At 39.9% G+C, this 12844-nt stretch overlaps 1 protein-coding gene across 4 annotated transcripts; it reads left to right on the top strand.

The window, feature by feature from the left end:
• Window positions 1–929: 929 nt before the first annotated feature.
• On the top strand, window positions 930–8392 carry osbp (oxysterol binding protein). Of its 4 annotated transcripts, none has more exons than XM_028564289.1 (18): window positions 930–1142; window positions 2120–2290; window positions 2661–2869; window positions 3055–3217; window positions 3316–3427; window positions 3520–3718; window positions 3823–3937; window positions 4068–4125; window positions 4249–4416; window positions 4523–4768; window positions 4866–4986; window positions 5084–5187; window positions 5376–5471; window positions 5914–6098; window positions 6208–6434; window positions 6575–6613; window positions 6790–6837; window positions 7853–8392. In XM_028564289.1, exons 2-18 carry the CDS (start codon window positions 2157–2159, stop codon window positions 7993–7995), a joined length of 2367 nt encoding a protein of 788 aa, XP_028420090.1. In that variant the 5' UTR covers window positions 930–1142; window positions 2120–2156; the 3' UTR covers window positions 7996–8392. The 4 variants fall into 4 exon arrangements, with proteins under 4 accessions (XP_028420090.1, XP_028420083.1, XP_028420099.1 ...); XM_028564282.1 differs by having other exon boundaries at window positions 931–1142; window positions 4068–4131; XM_028564298.1 differs by lacking the exon at window positions 6575–6613 and having other exon boundaries at window positions 932–1142; window positions 4068–4131.
• Window positions 8393–12844: the final 4452 nt, after the last annotated feature.

Raw genomic sequence — 12844 nt, 5'->3', positions numbered from 1 at the left:
ATTTCACATTGTGGAATTGTTTGGTTTTTTTTAAACCCAGAAGATTAACATTACCACTGCTGGGGTTTCATCTAATGGTGTACATTATACTTTAATACACAATAAGATAATTGTTCACAAGAAGTAGGCTGGTAGCCATGCTATACAAATTGCATTCAATAATGTAACTGTTGGGCTTTGAATCTGGTTCACTAACGGCAAATTAGAAAGAATATAACCCCACATTAGGAATATGCATTCCACAAATGTTTACATAAGACACTGTCCATAAATAGGGTGGATGTTTATACTTTAAATAGATGGCAGCTTTGCAACGGTTTGTTAAAAAGCACATGACAGTGGTGGGTGATGATGACTTGCAGGGTGTCCCTTTGAATTTTATCAAATTCTTTATCTGTGGTATGGCCTATTGTACATATGTAATACTGTATATCAGCAATCAAGCATGAAGCCAGTAATCATCTGGATCTGCTTTCGCAAGTGTATTTAGTCAAGGAAGACATATCACTTTCACACAACAAGTCTGACAAGTCTGAACAAAACCGTATTGGGATAACGCAACAACAAGGCATCTACACTTAATCCAAAATAAAGTAGGTATGATAAGAAGTAGGGAAACTAACAGGAAATAACAAGCAACATTAAGCAGATTAAGAATTGGACACAGCAACCTTAACAGTAAGTTACAATATTATGTATGGAAAATCATCACGACAAAGAGACAGTGGAACATATTCTAGTAACATGCAGGACATATACAGAACAAATACAAGAGTGATGATCACGCAATTACGGAAAACAGGGCAAGTAGAGGCAAGTGTATAAAGTATATTGGAGTGTAGTGTGGGGGCTTTATTCAAGTTTTATTAAAGTTACTGGACTAATTACACGCATTTAAAAAAAGGACAACAATGAGGCTATAACCAGAGGGAGGCAGTAAAGCAACGTTACGGCTGCCAACTGCCGTAAAGCCTCAGAGAAGAAGAAGAAGAAGGAAAAAGAAGGAGGAGGAGGACCTGTAGCAAACGTAGCTGCTCTCCTGTTTTATATCCATGAAAGTAGTTAGCAAAGCTAATACTGGCGAGCTAACATCGCTTTACCTAACACGAGATGCACACCTTTACTAGCTAAAGTCTTGCACGGTAAGGGTCAACTTCACGAATACGTGATCATGTCTTAATGTCACAAAGACAAAGCCATGCTAAAAGAGTTAAACAAGATCGTTAGCGTCGCCTAGGACGTTGACAGTTTCCTGTTGTTTAGCTAGGAGCAAGCTTAGTGACGGACACTGTTTTAAGTAGCTTTGATGTTCGGAATTTTCTTCTCGTTCCTCGAAGTACCTCACAGTATCCAGGCTGTGTTAACTTGACCCCTGTCAGTCATCGTGTCAAATGACCGGTAGTGAGCTGTCTTTTTTTCCCCTATACGTTAAACGTTCACGTTAGCTAAACAGATTATTGGGAGTTTCGTCCGTACGGAACGGTTTGTTTAGTTGTAATTTGCAGATTCCACGTTGACGTTAGCGAAATCCAAGATGCAAACTATCATAGCAACATTAACGTTATAGAAACAGCTCAGTGCGTAAATCCCCGAGTCATATTTTGGTTGGCTTCGGTGGATTTACATCACGTTAAATCACGTTGTGAAATTTGAACCAGCCAGTATTCATTTTAACGCTGTAAAAAATTCAACTAATCGCAGCCAACATTAGGAGGTTAGTATTTAGCTATGTGTCGATTTAATGTTTTCACTTGTCACTGAATATTCAAAAAAAACCTTAACAGCAGGCTGGCGTTTATTTAATACGTTAGTAGAGAGATACGTATTAGCTTTTTAACAAGAAAGTTATAACTATGGTTATAACAACACTTATTGCTTATATAGCTATTGATACCTTTTTTATGTCCTCATATGATGACGCAATGACCTAATGCAAAATGCTAATGCTAGTGCTAAAGGTGTTGACATTAGGCCAATTTGCTCTGTGAATGATGGTGTCTGTAGCAACCAGAAGACCAGTTTGTCTCTACATTTCATGTGTGCATTAAGCAGACTGAACCAATAGCATCTAACAATTCAATCACTTCAAATCAATGTAGAACAACTACTTCTTCAACAGGCTATAACCTTACCCAGTGAAACAACAGGCTGTTGTGATGTCAGAGCCTAAACCACCTACTCCAACCCCTGGAGACACGTACAAGGGTTGGCTCTTCAAATGGACTAACTACATTAAAGGTTACCAGAGACGCTGGTTTGTTCTGAGCAATGGACTGCTCTCTTACTACAGGTAAGTTGCATGTATATGACTGATTTTGCGATTATAAGTAATTAATTTAAAGGGTTTTCCTTGGCTCCACAGGAAGCCAAGGTGTAAGGATGGGGACATTAAACACAAGGGGTGTGTGTTTGAACATGGGGGTGGGTGATATATAATACATTTATAAAAAAAATGTTTAGGCAGTAACCCATGTTTTTTTTAAATTTAGCATTTAAAGGCCATTTACATGAGAAGCGCACCCCAGTTAGTACTTGTATAGCACTCTGCATGTATGTTTTAGAAATTGTACAGTTGCTTTACAAGAAACAAAACATTCTTACTTCACAAAACGGGGATTCAGAAACTCTGCATTTTACTGCCCTTCATTCTCTTTGTCCAGGACCCAGGCAGAGATGGGTCACACATGCAGAGGCACCATCAACTTGGCCACAGCCAATATTGCTGTAGAGGACTCGTGCAATTTTGTCATTTCCAACGGAGGCGCGCAGACCTACCACTTGAAGGCCAGTTCCGAAGTAGAGCGCCAGCGATGGATCACTGCTCTGGAGCTCGCCAAGGCAAAGGCCGTCCGAATGCAGGCAGAATCTGGTGAGAGGGAAAACAAATACGTTGGAAAATGCAGGAGACAGAATATGAAAAAACATAGAAAAGTCTAAACAGCTTATACAGCAGCACCTATGTCAGGCAAACATTTGTGTATTACTCTGTGTAAAGCATTTCCGTATTACATTTTTTGTTTTTGGTCATATTAACTTCTCCGTTCTCTCCCTCAGATGACTCAGGTGACGATTGTCCTGCAGCGCCACCCAGCTCAGGACACGGTGGAGGCTGCCGTAACTTAGAAATCCAGTCCACACTACGCACACTCGGCAGCAAAGTGGAGGACCTCAACACCTGTAATGATCTCATTGTCAAGCATGGGTCTGCTCTCCAAAGGTATCAATTATCAGACTGGGCAGTTTGATTACTTTAGAAAAAACAATATCTATTTGTTCCCTCATTCATTCATTCATTACTTTATTCCGCACACACAGGTCTTTGTCAGAACTGGAGGGAATTCGTGTCGGAGCAGACATGGGGGAAAAGATGAGACAAGTTACAGAGAGAGCCACACTGTTTAGAATCACCTCTAATGCCATGATTAATGTAAGTCACCCAAGTGTTTATCGCTGAGAAACGCACAACATTGTTGTTGACTTCTTTGTTGAAATGTTGCTCGTTTGTGCATGTTCTTCCAGGCATGTAGAGACTTCCTCTCCCTGGCCCAGAACCACGGTAAGCGCTGGCAGAAGGCCTTACAGGTTGAAAGAGACCAGAGGATACGGCTGGAGGAGACTCTGGAGCAGCTGGCCAAACAGCACAATCACTTGGAAAGAGCTTTCAGAGGAGCTACAGTTCTCCCCTCTTCATTTAGCAATCCCACCCTAGGTAGCAAAGGTAAGGCTTTCATCCCCAACTGAACTTTTGTCTTTGATGTGACTCATGTTGCATGCCCACTATGCTACTGTACCTGCACCAATCACTGTCTCTCTTCACCGTAGGTGGTGTTCCAGGAAAAGGTGATGCTAGTGACGAGGATGATGACAATGAGTTCTTTGATGCTATGGAAGACCCAGCCGAGTTTATTACTGTCCCTGCTGACCCAAAGTATCACAGGTTATTTTTTGTCGTCACTTATTTTATTTCCTAATCTCTTCTTCTTATTCTTCCTTTTGGTATTGTTTTTTTCTTTCTTGTGTGCCGTTGTGTTTTTAATTGTATGCCTTCTTGTTTATCTGTCCACCAGGAGATCTGGCAGCAACAATAGTGGGATCAGCAGTGAGACTGGAATGGACGATCAGTCGGTAAATGTGTGTTAACTTTGTTATTTGCGAGCAAGTACTGATTTGTGTTGACGTTTCTTCGCTGCTTGTCGACACGCCACAGACACCTGACCTCTTGAGGCTGTTTTCCTTCTCTCCTTCCAGTTTGATGAACTGTCTTTGGCATCCAACCCTGAGTCTCCACAGCCCCTTGAGCTAGAGCCAGTTAGACAAAGACGGACTCGTATCCCTGACAAGCCCAACTATTACCTCAATCTGTGGAGCATCATGAAGAACTGCATTGGAAAGGAGCTCTCAAAGATACCAATGCCCGTAAGGAACCTCTACCCATGTTGGTATCCAAGTGGCTTTTCCTGAGAGGAATCAGAAGTAATCAGACTACTTCTCTCTGTGATTTTTTTTTTTTTGTACCTACTAGGTGAATTTCAACGAGCCCCTCTCAATGCTGCAACGTCTATCTGAAGATCTGGAGTACTACGAGCTGCTGGATAAGGCTGCTAAATGTCAGAGCTCTCTGGAGCAGATGTGTTATGTGGCTGCTTTCACGGTCTCTTCCTACTCCACCACTGTCCACCGCACAGGAAAACCCTTCAATCCTCTGCTGGGAGAAACCTTTGAGCTTGATCGGCTAAGAGATTGTGGCTACCGCTCCCTCTGTGAACAGGTATGTGGAAAACGCACTGGGAAAATAAACATGCTTGAAGGATGTTTCATTTCTTGAATAGTCTTAAGCCACCATTGACTTTGCTATCTCTTCTTAGGTGAGTCACCACCCACCTGCTGCAGCTCACCATGCCGTCTCTGAAAAGGGCTGGACCCTCAGACAAGAAATTACCCTGGCCAGCAAGTTTAGAGGAAAATATCTCTCTATCATGCCTTTGGGTGAGTGTGTGCAGACCATATGTGATGTTTATATTTCGGGTGAGCAGGTCAAAAATGACCACTACCAGGTCTAACGTCATTCCCTCTCTATCCCCAGGTTCTATCCAGTGTTTGTTTGACAAGAGCAACAATCATTACTCTTGGAAGAAAGTGACTACAACAGTACACAACATCATTGTTGGAAAACTATGGATTGACCAGGTAAATATAAAGCTGCCAAAACCTTAACACCACTCTTAACTATTCAGGAATAAGTAGGACTTCTAACCATTCGGGGCTAGGTAGGGATAGATGTCTTTATAGAACGTTTTGTTCATAATCCTACTTGGTCTATCCTTTTAAGTCTTCAACAGCAAAATATTAGTCTCTTTCTTTTGTCCCCTTTCCAGTCAGGGGAGATAGATGTGGTGAACCACAAGACAGGAGATCGCTGCCACCTCAAGTTTGCTCCCTACAGTTACTTCTCCAGAGATGTACCAAGAAAGGTTAGTTTTCTGTACAGTATATTGTTGTTTCCATCATATAGCACCGTATAGCCAGAGCTGGTATGCTTATTTACAGGAATATGTATAATAAAGTCACATAATACGGCATATAAAAAAAGAGAAAACAACATTTAAGAATCTGTAATAAATTTAAATGAAATAGGAAGGAAAAAACAATTGGGAACATCTCAATATAATGTAGTCCATAGTACACCAACTTTAGCTATGACCTCAGTGATACATATATAATTGAATTTACATATTTCAGGTCAACAAAAACATTCTAAACTTTGTAAAAGTAGAATTAATGGCAGAGCCGTAGTAATGAATTGCATGTAGTGCAATGACCGTGTGTAGTGTGAGTTGAATGTGAATCCCTGTACTGCCTATGCTGTTGGCTCTTTGATTACACTCTTGACTGAAAGCTGAGTTTGTCTCCCAGGTAACAGGAGTAGTAACAGATAAGGATGGGAAGGCCCATTACGTGCTATCGGGAACCTGGGATGAAAAGATGGAGTTTTCCAGGGTAATGCAGAGCAGTAAAGGCGAGAACGGCACTGAAGGCAAACAGAGGACTGTCTATCAGACCCTCAAAGCCAAAGAAATCTGGAGAAAGAACCCTCTACCGTGAGTTTTGGTCGTATTGAGAAAAGTGGAAGTTGTGCTTGTAAACTAACGGAGCGTGTAATGTGTCTAGGCTTTGTGTCTCTGATCTTTTACGGTGATGACTTTACAGAGAGGGGGCCGAAAACATGTACTTCTTCTCCTCACTGGCCTTGACGCTCAATGAACCTGAGGAGGGAGTGGCGCCGACAGACAGCCGACGACGCCCTGACCAGAGGTTGATGGAGGACGGCCGCTGGGATGAGGCTAACGCAGAGAAACAGAGGCTAGAAGAGAAACAGCGCACCGTCCGCCGAGAAAGGGAGAGGGAGGCAGTTAAAGCTAGCTCACCTGAGGAAGGTAAAAAAAAAAAAAAAAAAAAAGGGAAGGAGCTTAGTTTTGGAGTTTATCTATTTGTCTTGTTCTTCTGTCCATTCATCTTTTGTCCACTTAGTCTGTCTTTGAATACCTTGTCTGCCTGTCTCTGTCTCAACCCTAAGCTGTCACTGAGGATTCAATCAATGATTCACCTTTAAAAAGCAAGTACTCTTCTCTTAGTCTTTTCCCACCCTTGATCTATGCTATATATATTAACTCTAGATGCACAAAACCCATGTCCAATATGTTAGTGTGTGTAACAGGAAGGTGCTGAATGTCTTCTACATCATCTTTCAAACACTTTTACCATCCCTTCATCCATTTCTGTTCCATTTAGCTGATGCAGTGGAGACTGGCACAGAAGCAAATGAGGTTTCTGATGAAAGCAAGTATCACTTTGTAGCTTACCATACTATGTACTTTTAAAGGTGCTTTGTGTAGCATTCTAACAGAGACTATTAGTATTTTTTTTTAGCTGTCATGGTATTTTGCTTAAAATTCTACACGCAGCACTTCTAAAATGGACATAAACAAGACATTTGTTTGGATTTGGGATACTGTTTGAGTGGTGGATTCACATCTCTTTTTTTTTGCTGGTGTTAAGCTGACACAGAGGACTCTCCCCCTCATACGCCTGTTGCATGCAAGTAGCCTCTTACATTTCATCCGATGTCTGTCTTTCTTTGTATCAGTCATCCAGAGATCATAGCCAAAGGTTTTTGTCCCAATGTTTTTGATTCATCCTTAATTCTTCTATTTTCAGCCCCTTATGGACTATCACTCGCCCCTTATCAAAGCAAGTACACTGATCATGACATAACACATACTGTGCAATTATTTCACATTTTCTAGTCATTTAATTAAATCTAGATTAAGAACTCCTCTGTTCACAATTTCCCTTTTTACATCCTTTGCATCTTGATCTCTCTTAGTGGAAGGCAATGAAGGTCCTTATGGAGCTCAAGTCAAAAGCAAGTAACATCAGCGCTGCTCTTTATTACCCCCTGTTTTATTTAGTTTTTTGTTATTTAGATTTGTGTTGGTAGTCTTTAGGGAACCTTATAGAAGAGTAGAAATGGCACAAACCTTGAGTAGTACCTTGACTATTTTAGAGAAGCATTTTGTCTGTCATTGCTCAGTATACTGTGGTCCTGGGCAGTCGGGGCATTAGTTGTGAGCCTGATTCTCTCCACATATGGCATGAGCAAAATGGTGATTTCATACTACTACTTATCTGCAATTTGCCTCATTTGTTTTTGGTTTGAAGAAGGTGCATCTGGGGGCACATCGGCTTGATTTAAGCATGGCGTGTTGTCATGGCTCAGTGGCTTCCTTAACCCTCACTTCAGATCCCTCCTAAAGCTTTTTCCTTATAAAAGATTTGATTTCTTTTTCTTTAGGCACCCATCCAGACAACTACCAAGCAATGTGGTTCGAGAAGTTAGACGACCCCGTTTCCGGAGAGACCTTGCATGTCTACAAGGGCGGTTACTGGGAGGCAAAAGACCAAGGCAGCTGGGATGCGTGCTCTGACATCTTCTGATTCCAGCTGAGTTGGCCTGTCTTCCTCGGCGGTGTACAAACCTTACATCAGCTATTGCGGGGAATTAAGCCTGACATCAACCCATCTTCGATATATCCGTAGCTTCAACTGACCGCCCCACTCAGCTCCCCTTTTTCCAGCAGTGATTTGCTCAGGGTTAAGGGCATCTGGACTTCCATGTCGACATAGATACAATGCACATTGTAGCATTGTTGTAACATTGCAGCTGATTAGTGTTCAGAATTCCCTCTCACTGCCTCTCAAACACTGGTGTTTATCCTGGTCCACTGCTTGTTCTCAGCCCAGGGTTCTTTGGTAGCGCCTTTTGAGTTGCATTTGGCAACAGGTTATTCTGGTAATGTCATGATGCTTTTTCTTTAAAAGCACTATTGTCAAAGGTATAATTATTCGAGATGACCTCTTACAATATACAAGGTTTGCTTAGGGAGAGTGAGCTACTACCTAACATGTGAATGATGGGTTTGTTTTTGTTGTGATACTCCTGATTATGACTTATGACTTTTGCAATGAATTTATTGCAGCTTCCCCAGCACAGCACCGCTGTGAGTCAAACTTTAATCATCCCCAATGATTTTTAATAGTTCACACAGTAAATATTCAATATCGGACCACATCTAATGCATAGATGCATGGGCTTTGTGGTCCTGACTATGAGATAAATAATGATAAAAAGTAATTAATGGCGTATTTCAACAATTATGTTCTTTGTGTCACAAACACTAATACATGAAAGCGTTTGCCTTTGAATTCATGGTAATTTGCGGTGCTAATTTAGTAAAAAAAAAAATCTGGTATATCATTTCAACATCTTAGCCTTTTTTGTCCTCCTTTTGCACTCCAACCAATCCATTTGAAAATCCCTTTTTTTCTTTTTTCCCCTGATAGTCCCCCAAGACCAGACGTGAAAGTGGTTCATTCTAATTACTAGTGCAGTGCCCGTTTGGAGTGTGTGCCTGTTTGGAACCATAGACTGTATAGTATTAATGGAAAGCGCATGTGTGACGTCACCCATTGGTTTGTGGAGATCTGCTATGAGTCCTTGAGTTTGCCGTTATGGGCGCAGCCATCCTGGTTGCGGATGCGACGATTTTAGACGAGAGGGAGGAGTGAGGGAGGTTACACAAACACCCCTTGCTTTATTGCCGATTTTAAAATCAACGAGACCATAATTCAAAACATGAACATCATTCTGTGTTGCAGAAGACTTAAAACTAGCGATTGAGACCATAAACTGATTATGAAAATGTTTACTGAGGTAATAAATCAAGTGAAAAGTGGGTCACTTTCTCATAGACTTCTACAGAAACCAAACTCCTTTTGCAACTGCACGTGTCGCCCCCTGTTGGAATTCAGATAGAATTCGGGTTTAAGGCACTTCCGCATTTGCAGCACTAAGCCAAACTAGATGCATTGTCCATTGATATTTACAGTCAATGTTTGGAACGGGCCGATTGCTTGGTTCCCAGTTGTTTCTTTCTCGACTTTATTGTGTAAATTCTCAGAAACGTGATATAAAATTCATTTAGAAAACACTTGGTTCCCAGTATTGCCGCTTGCAGCGGTGTCGGGTGGCATGCCCGTTCGAAGCGTTCTCGAGAACTCCTCATCCGATTGTAAATGTACTGCATTTATATAGCGCCTTTCTACCTTACCGGACAAAGCGCTTTACAATTTGCCTCTCATTCACCCATTCACAGACACCGATGGTGGCGGAGCCGCCATGCAAGGCACCGGCCCACTACATGACGCCCTTGTAGCCTCGCTGCTGCTCCTCCTCAGTCAGAAGTGACAGAGAGAGGTGACTGTGGCCGCCGCCAGAGACAAAGACCTCACGCCATGCCGGACAATACTGGCGTCTTTTTTTTTTCTCTACAGGAAGTCGCTAGATTTGTTGCTAAGTTGGCAACACTGCCCCGTCCCAATTGCGCTGCTCTACAGAGGTTCGTACAACAGCGTGCCGTCTTTTGCGCGTGCGGGATCGTTTAAGACACACATACGAGTCCTCGATTCATAGTTAGATGCCACTTATATTTTGGCCTGGTTAAGTCTGGTTTGGTCATAACAATAATTGTGGGTCTACATACTTACATTTTTTTTTTTTAACATTTTTTTCACTATATAATAATACAATTTAATGGGTGTTTTTCTATTAATTTTGTTATTGGGGGAAAATAATGACATTTCTATGTGTAGCACATTAATAGATTATTTAATTAATATATTGAATACTATATGAATTGAAATATTGGTACCAAATTTATATAAGTACTAATGAAAATATGAAGTATAAAAATAGCAACGGCACTATTGCCAACAATATGGGGATGTAAAACATTCAGAACCCTGTCTTTGTTTGTTTTTTCCGTATTTTTTTCCTTTAACAATTCATTTTAAAGAGTAACAAGACTAAATCCGCTTTTGAGTTGGTAAATTACATGTACAGTTTAAATCGTGTCCCCATTCTATAGTTTTCATTACAACAAAAGTTAGTTTCTGTCCTGTCGACCCCCAAAGCCTGTGAAAAATCTGTTTTGTGAGACACCACAACCCCGAACTTTATGGGTCCCCCCCCCGCAGCAGATGCATTTTTTTTGTGACGTGGGCATGCTCAAGCTAAAACAGGATGTTGCTCCTAAGAGTATAGCTGTTGACCAGGTTATTAAGCGTAAGAGCCTTGATTCAGTCATTTTGTGTGTGAGATTGACACTAATTCTTTTGTTTAGAATAAGTCTATTTAGATTCTGCAGACCTATTTTCCTACCTAAAGTCTGTGCCCTCACTAATACCTGGATCAACAATTTCAATTCTGCAAGTAAATGTTGAGGCTCCCCATTTGAACAGTTGAGATTCATTTAAGAGCTGTGTGCTGATTTCTACTGGCTTGATGATTCGTGAAGTGAAATGTGATGCAAGGGTTTTTGTCTTCCTGCTTTCCTTCAAACGTATTAATCATAGCTTTAATCTTGATGTAGGTTATTTTAGTCGCCATGTGTTGCGAGTGTAGTTTTATAACCGACAGCAATAAGAGTGCCTCAGTGCGTAAACATGCGGCACAACATGAAATGGGTAAAGCGAGATCGCTTCAACTGCAAAAACTGTCATTGTATTTGTCTCGGTTGTTTGTCGTACGAGTGGAAGGACTGTGTGGTTGATGAAAAATCTAAATTTCATTTTATATTCAAGTGTACTTAAAAGGAGAACACTGAAAATGAAGATCACAAAACATTGCAAATATTTCTGTGTAAATATATGAATTAGTAATTGTGATATTAACTGGTTGTATTAATCGCGGTGATGCACTTTTGCTTTTTTCCCCCCCTTCTTTTTCATTGTTCAGAACTGGGTGTATTTCCTTGTCTGAGCTAAAAGTATCCTGTTAACATGTGTCACCCTCTACCAGCTGGGATAGCTTTATGTAAAATTAAATGGTTTTGTGTGAACCATCCCGCAGTATGATTCACTCTGGATTTACTGTTGCTTCATACATCATTTAAACACATGATAAAGAGTGTGTGTGAGGAATGTACAGCTTGATGCTACTCTACTTCTCTTAAATAACAGATTTGACAGGGTTATGTTAATGTCTGTCCTGTCTTTTTCAACATACACACACACACACACACATATATATACACACATATACATATATATATATATATATATATATATATATATATATATATATATATATATATATATATATATATATATATATATATATATATATATATATATATATATAAAATTCTTGAAGAGTTTGTCATTTTGTTTTGAAAGCTTTTCCTAATTACAAACATATTTACATTATTTAAAATATACATACGTATTGACCGACTGTTCTGAGCATACTTTTCATCTTCTCTGTCCTTCAATGCAGTTTTTTATAGCAGGATTGTGTTAGAGGTTGACAATATTAAAGTCTGAATGGTAATGAAGTGTATTTCTTTGGTGAAACAACTCAGATTGAGGCACATCCTGTAGCTGATGGATGTCATTTTACAAAAACCAAACTAGTGAGGCTATACTAGGAGAAAAAAAAACTTTGTTTGCAGGGTTAATTAAGGCCTCTAACAACAGGACCTTTAAACTAAAGCAGCTAAATTAAATGTAGCCATCATTCATTTTATTTAAAGTACACCTGTGCTTTTCCTACAGTGACATATCAAAATATCTTCTGTGAAGAAGACCTATGGTTAAACCACAATTATGAGCTAACTAATATTCACCAGAAGTATTCAGATCCTTTACAGAAGAAGTGGAAATACCACCATATAAAAATACCATGTTACAAGTAAAATCCTGCATCCAAAATTATACTGTAGTAGAATTACTATAGCACTGTGTACTAAAGTATCAACAGTGAAATGACTCATGTAAAACAGCCACTTTCGAGTATTATACTGTATTAATGGGGTACTCTAGTTGGTTGACGTGGAGCTAGCTTTCAATACTTTTTATTCTACAGTTAGTTTAGTCTGTTACATACCAATGTATAAACGGATTTGTTCAAAGACGAAAATCCTAATTTGAAAAGTAACTAGTAACTAACTACTACATACACTACAACTATGTGTGGTGGAGTAAAAAGTACAATATAGAATTGTAAAGTAGAAATATACAGTTTAAAATGGAAGGTAAAGTACAAGTTCCATTGCAAAGTACATAAATTCCACTTATGGGCGGCTACTTGTGAGATTGTCTGGCTAACTATTTAGGCTTTAGATTAGTTTGATGAAAAAACAAAACTATAATAATCGCCCAAACTTATAAAACAGTAATATATTTGTGAGACAATATCTAATTAATGCATCTATACTAATATGTCACT

The sequence above is a fragment of the Perca flavescens genome, chromosome 2 (assembly GCF_004354835.1).
Source record: "Perca flavescens isolate YP-PL-M2 chromosome 2, PFLA_1.0, whole genome shotgun sequence".
NCBI lineage: Eukaryota > Metazoa > Chordata > Actinopteri > Perciformes > Percidae > Perca > Perca flavescens.
The sequence above is the reverse complement of the archived record's forward strand: the minus strand, read 5'-3'. Positions and strand labels throughout refer to the sequence as shown.